The following is a 12,096-nucleotide window of genomic DNA, read 5'->3' as shown; positions in this document are numbered from 1 at the left end:
GCACTGACAAGACGTTTGTAAAATTATACGCCAAGCCCAAAGGCTCAAATTAACAGGAAACACATTCTACGGGGCTATAAATATAAATAAAAAAATGATGTGGATTAAGATTTATTCCAGGCCCACTCGTTTTTACGAATTCATATCTACCAAATATTCATAGCTTCAACACCATATTTTGCAGTACCCACTTCTAGAGTTTTCAACGGGCATGACAGTTCTGGCGGAATTTGTTCTGTCCCATTACAACAGAAGAGATAAGTAGACAAGATCTGGCACTACACTCTCAAAATACTTCTCGATTTTCCATAAAGCCCCACCTCTTATACATCTCAACCTCTCCCCCCAACTTCTTCTCTACCGAAATTCTCATCTCCTTGAAGCCCTTCTCCTTCGCTGTCTTCACCACAGCCTTCACTAACGCCCTCCCGATACCCAACCCTCTATATTCCTCTAGGACAAACAATCTCTTTGCTTCGCATACATCTATATCACGCAATTGGAATCCAGGATCCATTAACTCGGGAAATGGGCGTAGACCGATCCAACCAATAGGCTTCTCGCCGGGAGAAGTGGCACGGGCCAGAAGCATCTCGCCATGTGGTGAGGAGAAGCGTCCAGGGAGCGAGGCAGCTTCGGCCTCAAGAGCCAGCTCGTCTATCTGGCTATGGCTGTACGTATATCCTCGATTTCTGCTGGAGCACACGCGGGTGACATAGTGTACGAAGATTGACAAGATAAGGATCTCTGAGTGGTGAGCATCATGGTTCTTGTTAAGCACATCTAAAACAGCACGAGCATTACTTAGAGGACATGAACAGCGTGAGGAGAGGATGCTAGAAGAAGGGCCGAGGAGGCAGAATTGGGCATGATTGGGCACGATGCATTTGATCTGCCTTTTGTCGGAGCTTACGACAAGGCTGCGTATTCAATGAAATATCGGAGTGCGCCTCGGTGGGGGATAATAGGCTCGCTTACCTTGACACTAACCGATTCCCCGCACCAAAACACGTCCCGCACCAAAACACGTCCCGCACCAAAACACGCTCTAGCAATATTTCAAAATCTTAATAATTAAATAACCACAAATCCTTTTAACTTCATTTTTAGAAAATAGAGACTATGGATATAATCGAGTAAGTTACTAAAATTATAATAATAATCTTCTTATAATTAAAAAGTGATTATTATTATATTAATTTTTTATAAAATTATAAATTTTTAATATAGTTTTATAATAAATATATAAAATATTATATAAATATACAAATTGTACTTTGTTTAATAATATTAGTTATAATATATAAAGAGTTTTTAATAAAAAGTATTATTTGTTATTAAAATTTAAGTTTAAATTAAATTTTTATTATTTATAAACAAACTTATTAATTATTTTATAGATATTATATATATAAAATTAACTTATAACTATATTCTTATTATAAAAGCCTTTATATATAATCTTTTAATTTTTTAAAATCTTTATTATTTATTCTAATATAGAATTTAATAAAAGTTTAAGTTATTTATAATTATATATAATAATTATATTATTTTAGGCTCATATTATATATAAACCCCTATTATTAACTATTTTTTAAATAATACTGATATTATAGTTTTATTTAATAATTACGTTTTTTAATATATAAATTCTTTTAATTATTATTAATTATTAAAAGAATTTATAAGATTAATATAAATATTTTAATATAAATGAGACTATATTATATAGCCAAGTTAAAAAAAACTAATAATTTTATATATTTATTAATTTATTTATTAATATATAAAGTTATTAATATTTAAATAATATATATTTATTAATATAAAGCTCTTAAATTAAGTATTTTTATATTTCAAATACGAATATATTATAATATAATATATTTAAAGTAATATATAATTTTTATATATTATAAATAATCTTTAATTTTAAGTTAAAGTTTAAAAATTTAAATCTTTAAATTATAATTTTCTTTTAAAAGTTAAAATTATATAAACTATTAATATATATTTTTGAACTATAATAATATTAGAATTTTTTTAGAATTTTTTTATCTTATAATATTATATAATATAAAAGTTATATTAATATTTATATAGTTTTAAAAGAATTATTAAAAGCTTATTATATTATAAAATAATAAGTATTCTTATTAAATATTATTAAAAGAAAGTTTAATATATAAAAGAGATCTTATATAAAAAAAATTAAATTATTATATAAAGTAAGTATTCTTTATTTAAAATTAAAAGTAAGAATTAAGAAAATTTAAATATTTAATCTTTAACTTATAATTATATTTTAAAAGATAAAATTATATAAAATATGAATATATTTCCTGAAACTATTATAATAAGGTAGTAATTTTATAATAGTTTTAACTTATAATAATATATAAGATAAAACTTATATTAAAATTTTATAGAATTTAATGTAATTATTAAAGGTTTATTATACTAATAAATATTAAGTATTTTTACTTTATATTATTAAAAGTAAGGTTTATTTACTAAAGGGATCTTATATATAAAAAAATTAGACTTTTATATAAGGTAGTTATATTTTAATAAATTAAAATATTTTTATTATATATATGTTTTAGTACGGGACTTCGGTTAAACCCTTCGAATGACGCTAAAGTTCGGTAGATCTAATAGTCGGACTTAACGTCGTACTAAAGGGGCCCTACTCTTTAGTCGGGGAAAGCAAAGTATTCCGGGAAAGCAAAGTATCCCGTACTAATCGCAAAAATTTCTAATTTATATAGAATACCTATAGTAAAAATTAATTAATTTAATTACTACTAGCCTAAATTACCCTGAAAATCCGTTAAATTCGATAATAATAGCTCGCCTAAGTAATCTCCCCAAGAATATACTTCTCTATAATATACCAGAGAAAAATAAGCTCTATAAGGCTATTTAGTTCCTTAAGGCTAATTCAGAAGAGACTCCTGCAATTATAGTATATATGTATTATATACGAAATAAAGATATAGTAAGGAAAGTATAGTAGAGAGAGAGAAAGAAAATAGGGATAGTAAGAATATAAAAAAGAAAGCAGAATAAGATCTTTTATCCTAATTAATATAAGGTATTAATTCAGTATATAGTATTATTTATAATTAATAGAGGAAAGGGAGCTATAAAGCAAATAATATATAATTATATAATATGAATATAAATAGAGAATAATAAAACGGCTTTATTTTGGAAATAGTTCTCTTAATAGCTAAAAAATACTCCAGAACTTTATATAATTAAGACAAAGCCTATTATAAGCCACCGTATTAATCTCTATACTAAATAGAGCCTATATAACTAGTTTGAAACTAAATATTATTCGGTATTAGAGGAAACTAAAATATATTATAGGAATTAGATATATAATATAAATGAGAAAGAAGTACAAATTTATATATTTATAGAAGAGGAAATAGTTATTCTAATTAGAATTAAGAAGATATATATAGGAATACTAGAAAATCGCATATTTCTTATAATAATTAAATATATATCTATAAATAATAAGGCAATTTCTCTAGTAGTAATTATTTCTAGAATTATAATTATAATTTCTTGATTCTACGAAAATATAACCGGCTATAAGGTTATTATAGTCTCTTTTATAGGATATATAAATAAGGGTATTTATATGATTTAATTAGATTATTTTATTAAGTATAATAATTATAGTTCTAATAAGAAATAATATGTTCTTTTAATTAATAAAGTAACTTATTACTAAATAAATAATTTTATCTTAAAAGCTATATTTAATAAGATATAAATTATCTAATTTCCCTCTTACTAAACCTATTTACTTTAATTATATAATATTAGTATTTTTAGGGAATAGAAATACTACTAATAAGTTAATATTATAAATATAATTTACTTATATAAGCCGAAATATAATATCTAATACTTCTTTTATAATCTTCCTATAATAAGGGAGAAGATATTTATTATTTATATAATTAAATATGCCTTTTAGAATACTAGAATTTGGCCTATTAGTTTTAAAGTAGTATAGAAAAAGCTTAAGAAGTATAGTGAAAAGAAAAGAAAAAATACTAGCCTTTAATTCCTGGAGTTTGGATCTAAATCAGAAACTAAATTAGATACAGAAAACATATGATTTACTATATCTACTTCTACTCCTGCTCCTGTTTATAAATACTAATTACCTACCTTTCTAAAACCTCCTTCTTTATATAACGAATATATTCTATAGCTTAATAATCTTAATAATAAGATTCTAGATACTTTAAGCTCCTTTCCTTATAAAGAGTATTTAGTTATAATTAAGGCTATTAAGAACTACCTAATACTTGGAAGTTTATAAGAACTAGATACCCAGAATACTTGCAAGATATAGATTAAATATTATAAGGCTAAGCTAAACGTATGGCTTAGTTTCTAAAGAGAGAGATAGTTAAATATATCTAATACTTTAGAAAAGAAAAAAATTAAAGTAAGGAATATAATAGAGGAGGAGCTAAAGAAGGCCAAAAAATAGCTTATAAAGGCTGAATTAGCTAAAAAGGAAGCCCTTAAAAGAGTAGGAATTACTATACGAGTAGTAGAGAGAGAAAGAAAGAAGAGAGTAAGAGATCTGGAGGTATAAGTAAAGAAGCAAGTTCTTGGAACTAATATAATTATTCCTCCCGAGCTCCTAATACTAATTCGCAATTCCCAAAACGAACCTACAAAAAGCGAGCTTAAAGCTATTCGAATTAAATACTAATTACTTTATAATAAGATAGCTAAAGAATAAGCTAAATTTAATAATATATAGGTCAAAGATTCTATAATCTTTACTAATATCCCTATTAATCCTATAATACTCGTATCTAAATAAGCTTACCGGGTAAAGAGGAACTCTCTTAGTTAATTATATATATAGGTAATATTAGAAGAGTCTAGGGGGTTAGATAAGGAGGTAGAGAAGGTACAAGAGAATATAAATAGTAGGGTTAGTAGGAAGGAGGTAGTTCTGTATTCTTTATTACCTAGATTAGTAATATTAACTAATTTAATAGCTCAAAATACAGATTTTGAAGTATTAGAGTAATAAGAGATTATATCCTTAATTATATATTAATTTAAGGGTTATTTGGTAGTGTAATATAATTCAAGTATCTGCGATCGCATAGTAATTTTGGTGTGGTACGGGACACTTCGCTTTCCCCGACTAAAGGGTAGGGCCCCTTTAGCGCGACGTTAAGTCCGACTATTAAGTGGGAGGTGTGGCAGTTGCAACCGGGTTAGCCGAGGACCAAAACTGGTCGCTTTCGGCGCTAGGTTCTTCTCGGTTCTTCCACAATGGCTCTCACCTTCGACTCACCGTTGCTCACATTGACTCACTATACACTACTAGTGAAGCAGCTCTGCTCACCTTCCCGAACATAAACAGATGTTCTTCATGTTAGGATTGGCCTATGATAAACAGTTGCCCCAACAGAAGCTCAAGGGGTTTCTGGGGCTATTCCGCCTCCGCTTGGCGTCGACCCAGATTTCGAACATCCTGATTCCCGCGGGAATCGTATTACAGCCACCAGCGTAGTATGCTGGGTAGTAGCAACGCTATTTGTTTCCCTACGACTGTATAGTCGGCGCACTATTGTCCACATTATAGGCCTTGAAGATTGTAAGTTGTCCTTGGACGTTTATATTGGGATACAGAGTTAATCAAAGAACATAGATATACTCCTTGCCGGATGGGTACATAGCCCTAGAAATTTACTTTAACAAAGCTTGATACTAATATGTGTGGAATTAGCTACTATCCTTAGCACATTCAGTGATTGTAATTGCCTGTGCGTTTGGTTGTCTTCCTCTGTCCTCCGGTGTCGACTGAAAACATTAGGGGCAACCCACGGGGCCGGAATCCATTTCTGGGATCTTCGCATCACTATGCTCGATCTTTTCGCCCGTGTAAGCCTTTGCTTCTCTCCGTATCCAGGTCAATTGAGAGTGCGTCTGACAAGCTTGCTTTTAGCTAGATATTACTGAGTCTGCATTTTATGGCGCCTGTACCTTTTGTATCAAACTTTCGATTCTAAGCTTTCTCTCTCGTCTCTCGCCAGATCGCAGATTCAGGGCTTTGATCATTCTAATGTCTGTGTTTATAACTGTATACTGTCTTTTCTCAGTCTTTCAATTTTTTTTCTCCTGGAGCGCCGTACCAAAGACGAGGCATTTAAGAATTTCAGCTGGGTCCTGCTCCGGACCGCTCCAAGTTTGTGCGGTAATCGCTGGAATCAATGCAGCAACTGATATTGTGATATATCTGATACCCATTGCAATAGTCTGGAATTTGCAATTGACAGGACGGAAGAAACTGGGTGTGATAATTAATTTTACACTTGGGTCACTGTGCGTCAGAGATATCTTACTTATCCGTAAAGTTTACTTGCTAATAGCCAGGAGAGTATGCATAGCCAGTGTTGCTCGATTCGTGGTCCAAATTGTGCGCTTCCACGATCCGGATTATTCACGAATTAAGGAAATATTTTTACCGTTGAAGTACGTATCTAAACTTCTCTATTTGCACTGCCTAGCTCTGCAGACTGCCATAAACTGCATGCTGATTTTCAACAGTACGCTTGAGATCAACGTTGGGATAATATGCGCATGCCTCCCGCATTTGGCCCCCTTAGCTCGTCGACTTACATCAAGGAGCTTGACGAGAGCACCAGAAGATCGCAGTATAAATTTAGGTATTCCGCATGCTTCTACCGCTGGTCGTGAGTCATTTAGTTTATCTACGCCAACAGAAGACAGGGGGTAAGAATCTACAGTATCTACGTCTCCTCTCCAGGTTGCCGAGCCAATATCAGCGCCTGTTGCAGCAGCTTGATCATCTACGACCAACACCGGGTGAGCGATCCAGAATATTTTCGCCCTTCCCGCGCGAGAACACTGGCACTGTAATCCTAGATAATCACGTCAGGTATGCGTTTAATCTATTTAACAATCAAGGGGCTAACCAGGTTCCAGAAATGCCCCACTAGAAACCATTTCGCGGGCTCTGACTGGACCTCTCTCGCTACGGCGAAGCTCATTCAGGCTGCGCACGCATATCTCTATCCTCGCTCTGTTGCCATTTTCTGTGCTAGTACGTTCGAAATATGGCCCGACGCACTGGCTAGACGCTCTGCGTTTTGCCACCTAGAAACATGATTTCAATGCTACAAAAGCTTGTAGAAAGGCGTGGAGCTGGAGGCCGAAGACGGGGATGGTCGAACGCCCCTGTCATAGGCTGCAGTAAAGGGGCGTGAGGTGGTGGTGAAGCTGCAGCTGGAGAAGGGAACTTAAACCCGAAATAGCTCATAGTTACGAAATCTCTGAATCGGTCTACTTATTTCATAAGATAATATCTTGTAATGTGTCTTGAACCACATTAGGCAGTTAGAACCATTGCTTCTACAATGGATAGGTAGCTATACCTTGAATATCACGTTGCTACGAACTTCTAAAAATTAATCCTATGCGGATAAAATATTCCTTCCTTCTCAATAAGTTCCTATACTCTATTTGAATGATAACCTAGTCAAGGGATATTAAGTTAATGCTATTTAAGTACTGTGTTATTATTTGAAGTTTTCTCGGCCGTGTACAGGCTGGATTCGATAAACCGGGCGATGGTTGCGAACAGGTAACGTCCGGATATGCGGCCTCCCTTGCCACCCCTAAGTGTAGCACGTTTCCTACGCGCAATGACTATCAAGAATCGACTCACTAAACAACGATCCAATGACATTCAGCTATTGAATTAATAACTGGAGCTTCTAGGAGGCGTAGGGGTTGACAGATCTAGGAATGGTTCCGAGAACAGCTCACCCCGACCAGTAGCGGCAGTAGTAGCAGATGATAAAAACAGTGGGGGCTGACTCATAACAATATGTCTCCGGATAGGTCGAATGGGCAGTTCGTGCGGTCCGTAATTTTGGCCGATAAGCGGAGGAGGGGGCTTAAGTTTGCGGATCAAGGGATCAGATTGAGATAGTGGAGATTAAAAAGTTCTAATCACAGGCTTATAATATTAATTTAATTCAAGGGTGTAATAAGAAATCCGTGTTTAAATATTCATACACAGCCTTTAGATCTGCGGCCGCCTATGAGAGTATAACGGGCCAAGCGCAGGAAGGAATAATATCCGCTCACAGCGAATTCCCCGGATAGTTGGCAGCCCCCGACTACCACGACTTCATGTTCTCTCATCAGACATAGTTTCTGACTTATCTTCCTTCTTGTCGCACGTCGCCCTAACATTTTATTATCTGCCCAATTTCCACAGTTACCCTTCCAAATGGGTATTAATATTTCATCAATCCAGTTTAATCCTATTTCTCTCCTGAGTGTCTCATCCCGTACTTCTTCACTTTGCGCTGCGATTTGAGTGGTTATTGTTGTTCCGTTTGGCTAAAATATTGGGATGCGATACATGTCGATTGTGCGCCTGGTAATGCCAGAATTGAGGGGGAGGGGAGGAGCAGCAGGTCCTACGTCAAGGGCGTGAGCTAGAGTCTGCGGTCAAACACATGCTCCTGTCTGTCGCAGTTGACCCTGCGACCCTGTGACGAGCTATAACAGAAAATATACTTCGAATGATCCCACGTAGCAGTTGTACATTTCTGAGAGTTGAAGTTCACTCACTGTCTTCGTTGCAACATGTCAAGCACATCCAAGCTGCTCCGCAACAGGGAACCAGAAGCATGATGAAATTTCTACAGTCATTAATCACAAATAGGTGAAGAGACTTTAAACTTACGTGATGCTAGAAGTGAGTGTTGCGAGGCTGCCAGCAAGGGAGCGAATGACGGGTACTCTCAGAGCCGAATTTGCGTTATTTCTGTACGAGTGCAGCTGTATTTATGTGAGAAATATTCTATTACGAGATTTGACGAGACTCGCTACTCAAAGACACGACAAAGCATGGTGTGAGGTAGAATTGAGGTGATCTAAGCATGGTAGGTAAGGTCTGATAACACAAAGATCACGAACGTGGACAATAGCATCAAATATGAGGGGTTAGGATACAATTTAGCATATCTGTTGTGTTGCAAGATCGTATCTAGAAAAATTGCTGGCACCATCGCCGTGACAATCAACAATATTGGCGGAGTAATAGAGCCGGCCCTGGGACTTCTACCATTAACGTTACTTTGAGACATCTCTGTTGATAATAACGACATGGCACTGAGAGAACCGCCAATCCTTGGGGATGTCTCTAACGAAGCCATTAAAAGTTACAAATAAACAGTTGCCGCGATGAGCTTAATTGATACAAGGCGCGGTGGCATGCGACTACATAATCACATTGCGTCTCTTATCCGTTGTATTCTCCGCACTAGCTCAATAATAATTCAGGGGCTAGCAGGCAAGATTTGAGTCACGGCGGTCGAAGTATTGGGTAATTAGGTAGTTCCCCGCACTTGCCGCATGGTTTCATGAAAGGGTAGCATGACTCCCCACCAGGCTTGGCAAAAATACTGGATGGTATTGTAATGGGGATTTGATTGTAATATGGTTTTCGGACCATATATAGGCGTTTGGATGCGTGGGAGAGGGTAAAGGGGAAGTTATAAACTAAGAACTCAAAAGTAACACTCTCAACAGTAGTAAGAAGTAAAGCAAAGGTCAAAAATAAGGGGCTCCAAAGTGTGATGTATTGGGAAGGCTAATCGTACGTCTGGACGGAAGTCTTATGCAACCCCTTGAACTAGCGCCAGCATGCCTGGGAAGCAGGACACGTGACAGTAGTCACGGGACAAGAGAGAAAAAACCCCATCACAGTATTAGTCAGGTATCGCAAGAATCGATAGTATTAATACCAGAATCGATTCTTACCCCAAAAATTAAATCTTTCTTTTATTATTTAAATTATATAATAATGTATTATTATATAATTCCTTTAATTTCTAGTCTTTCTATTAAAAGAATTACTTATTATTATTAATAAAAGTTAATAATATCTCAAATTTAAAATAGCTCTCGTTGTGACAGCGGGATCGAGGCAATGGCCAGGGCTCAAAGATCCAAGAATCTCATGTATTGAAAATACTAAGCTAAAGAGAAGAAGGAGAGAGAGAGAGAGAGAAGGAAAGGGGATAAAAGAAGTGAAGTACTAGCTAAAACCACTGAAACGCCGGCTAGCTAGGTAAAACCAGTCATGTAATAGCCACCCCTATATGGCCCCTAGCCAGTGCCGTTACACTCGTATTTGGAGAATTAAGCCCCGTATTCGTATTTCTAATCAAGACGCTTATTATAAGCGAGCCTTACGAAAATCTCAAAAGCTTATTTTTGCTTAAAATAGCCGTATTGAGATGAGTTTTAGTCTAAAATATAAGATAAGTAGCTAAATAGAAAGCCTAAATTAAGTAGAATATTTGCGCTACCAAAAGTTTTCTTATAAGAGAAGTGATTCTAAAGTTAATTGTAATTAAAGGGGGGAATTGGGTTCTGGGAATCGATACTGGTATTGATACTATTGATACCTGGCGATTCTGGCATCGATACCTATCGATACCGGAAATTAAGGAATTTTTGCCAAGCCTGCTCCCCACTATGCATTAGCTTCCGAACATCGTTGACATGCATCAGTCACGTTAACCAGAATTTGTCCTAGTCAAATCATGAATTATGTTTCCTTAAATGCTTCAAAGTCTCCTCGACAATCCCAAATTCTTCAAAATTAGCATCTTGCAATTGACTAACCTGATCGTGGCAGCTCTCATCCTCGTCGATCTCCAAGCAGATTTCCTGGACGCTAAGCAGGATCGGACGGCGATTATTATTGACCCACGCCCGTTTCTTCGTCTCCTGCCAGCTCTGCTTCGTGGATTCGCGACGAGGCAACGACCAATCCTCTGGGTATGATTCCCTTCATTCATTTCTCACGATTCCCCACATATGTGCTTGTTATCTAACCTTATTTTAAAGATCCAAAGCGCCTACCCTGGCACCACTCATGGCACCTGCCCTCCCTTCCCAGCCCTGCCGCCTTCACCGAGCTGCAAGATTTTTAGTCATACCTCACTTCAACTCACACATCTTCTCGCTTCTGTGTCCCGGGGTCTCCCCGTGCAACACTTCCCCCCTCATCGCAATCCTAAAACATCCGCATCATGTTTCAATCGAAAAGTCCTGGTATTCAGCCTTCACAGAGACTTCACTTGACGGAACACTGCAATCATGTTCGATCACCCACGTGAACATCGCCGGCGTGACAACCAGTACCTGTGTCGCGGCAACATCCGTCTACGCTCGACGTCTTGGGGGTACTAGTGTCACTATTATCGGTGATCTTGTCTTCTCACTTAAGCCCGAGACCAGTGAGAAAGCTTTGGATACGTTGACAGCGGCACCTTACAACGTTTCCCTCTGCAAAACAGAACAAGTACTGGCAAATATTGATACTAAGTCAGGGGTCAAACTTCCAGAACTGTTCTACGTCAATGGTTCTATCCCATCTTGGAGAGTAATGGTGGCGCTTTCACTGAAGCGTATCCCATATAAGGCCACTCGCCTCCGCGTCATGACCACTCCAAAGGAAACCCAAAGCGCGAACTTTCGGATTATCAATCCTTGCGGCAAAACTCTGACATTTGCTGATGTTGATGCAACTGTAGTTATCGACAGTTTGGCGATCCTGCAATACCTGGAAGAGTATTATTCCACAACGCAGCATGGAAGCTTGATGCCAGAGTGTTCTCGGAGGAGAGAATGACGAAGGAACTGTGTCGGGTGGCGGAGAGCGAGAATCCACACAATATCTATGAGCCTATCGAGCTCTTGTACTTGCCTGACTGGGAACGTCACCCAGAAACAATCGTGCAAGCCTTTCGCGAACTGCTCAACTAGCTGGAGTACTGGGATGGTTACGCGAAAGAAAATACATTTATGTCAGGCGGTGGATTCGGGATGGCTGACTGTGCTTTTTATCCGATTTTGGCATATAGGATCCACCGGGCCTTGGGACTGGATGGCATGGGATGCTTTGAACTACAGAAGTACGTTGAGAGGTGCGGGGGCCTCCGGGCAGTGAGCGAAGCGAGACTGGGATGGGAAAGGCCGGGG

At 36.7% G+C, this 12,096-nt stretch overlaps 3 protein-coding genes across 3 annotated transcripts; 2 read left to right on the top strand and 1 right to left on the bottom strand.

The window, feature by feature from the left end:
* Positions 1–286: 286 nt before the first annotated feature.
* On the bottom strand, positions 287–646 carry K444DRAFT_531248 (uncharacterized protein; the record flags this gene model as incomplete). Its single annotated transcript, XM_024874964.1, has 1 exon — positions 287–646. A coding segment is annotated over one exon (360 nt), but the record flags the coding sequence as incomplete, so codon positions are not given.
* Positions 647–5,502: 4,856 nt separating this feature from the next.
* On the top strand, positions 5,503–6,802 carry K444DRAFT_530712 (uncharacterized protein; the record flags this gene model as incomplete). Its single annotated transcript, XM_024874918.1, has 5 exons — positions 5,503–5,663; positions 5,814–5,946; positions 6,011–6,387; positions 6,442–6,537; positions 6,613–6,802. Coding segments are annotated over 5 exons (957 nt in total), but the record flags the coding sequence as incomplete, so codon positions are not given.
* A 3,791-nt stretch (positions 6,803–10,593) lies between these two features.
* K444DRAFT_413422 (uncharacterized protein) lies at positions 10,594–11,833 on the top strand. Its single transcript, XM_024872631.1, has 2 exons — positions 10,594–10,890; positions 10,960–11,833. Exon 2 carries the CDS (start codon positions 10,988–10,990, stop codon positions 11,744–11,746), a length of 759 nt encoding a protein of 252 aa, XP_024735490.1. The 5' UTR covers positions 10,594–10,890; positions 10,960–10,987; the 3' UTR covers positions 11,747–11,833.
* Positions 11,834–12,096: the final 263 nt, after the last annotated feature.

Source organism: Hyaloscypha bicolor (assembly GCF_002865645.1).
Source record: "Hyaloscypha bicolor E unplaced genomic scaffold K444scaffold_87, whole genome shotgun sequence".
Lineage (NCBI taxonomy): Eukaryota > Fungi > Ascomycota > Leotiomycetes > Helotiales > Hyaloscyphaceae > Hyaloscypha > Hyaloscypha bicolor.
This window is presented reverse-complemented; position numbering and strand designations above follow the sequence as displayed.

Bases quoted from the DNA above. Each gene is read 5' to 3' on its own strand.
- K444DRAFT_413422 (XM_024872631.1), top strand. From the start codon at position 10,988: ATGGCACCTGCCCTCCCTTCCCAGCCCTGCCGCCTTCACCGAGCTGCA.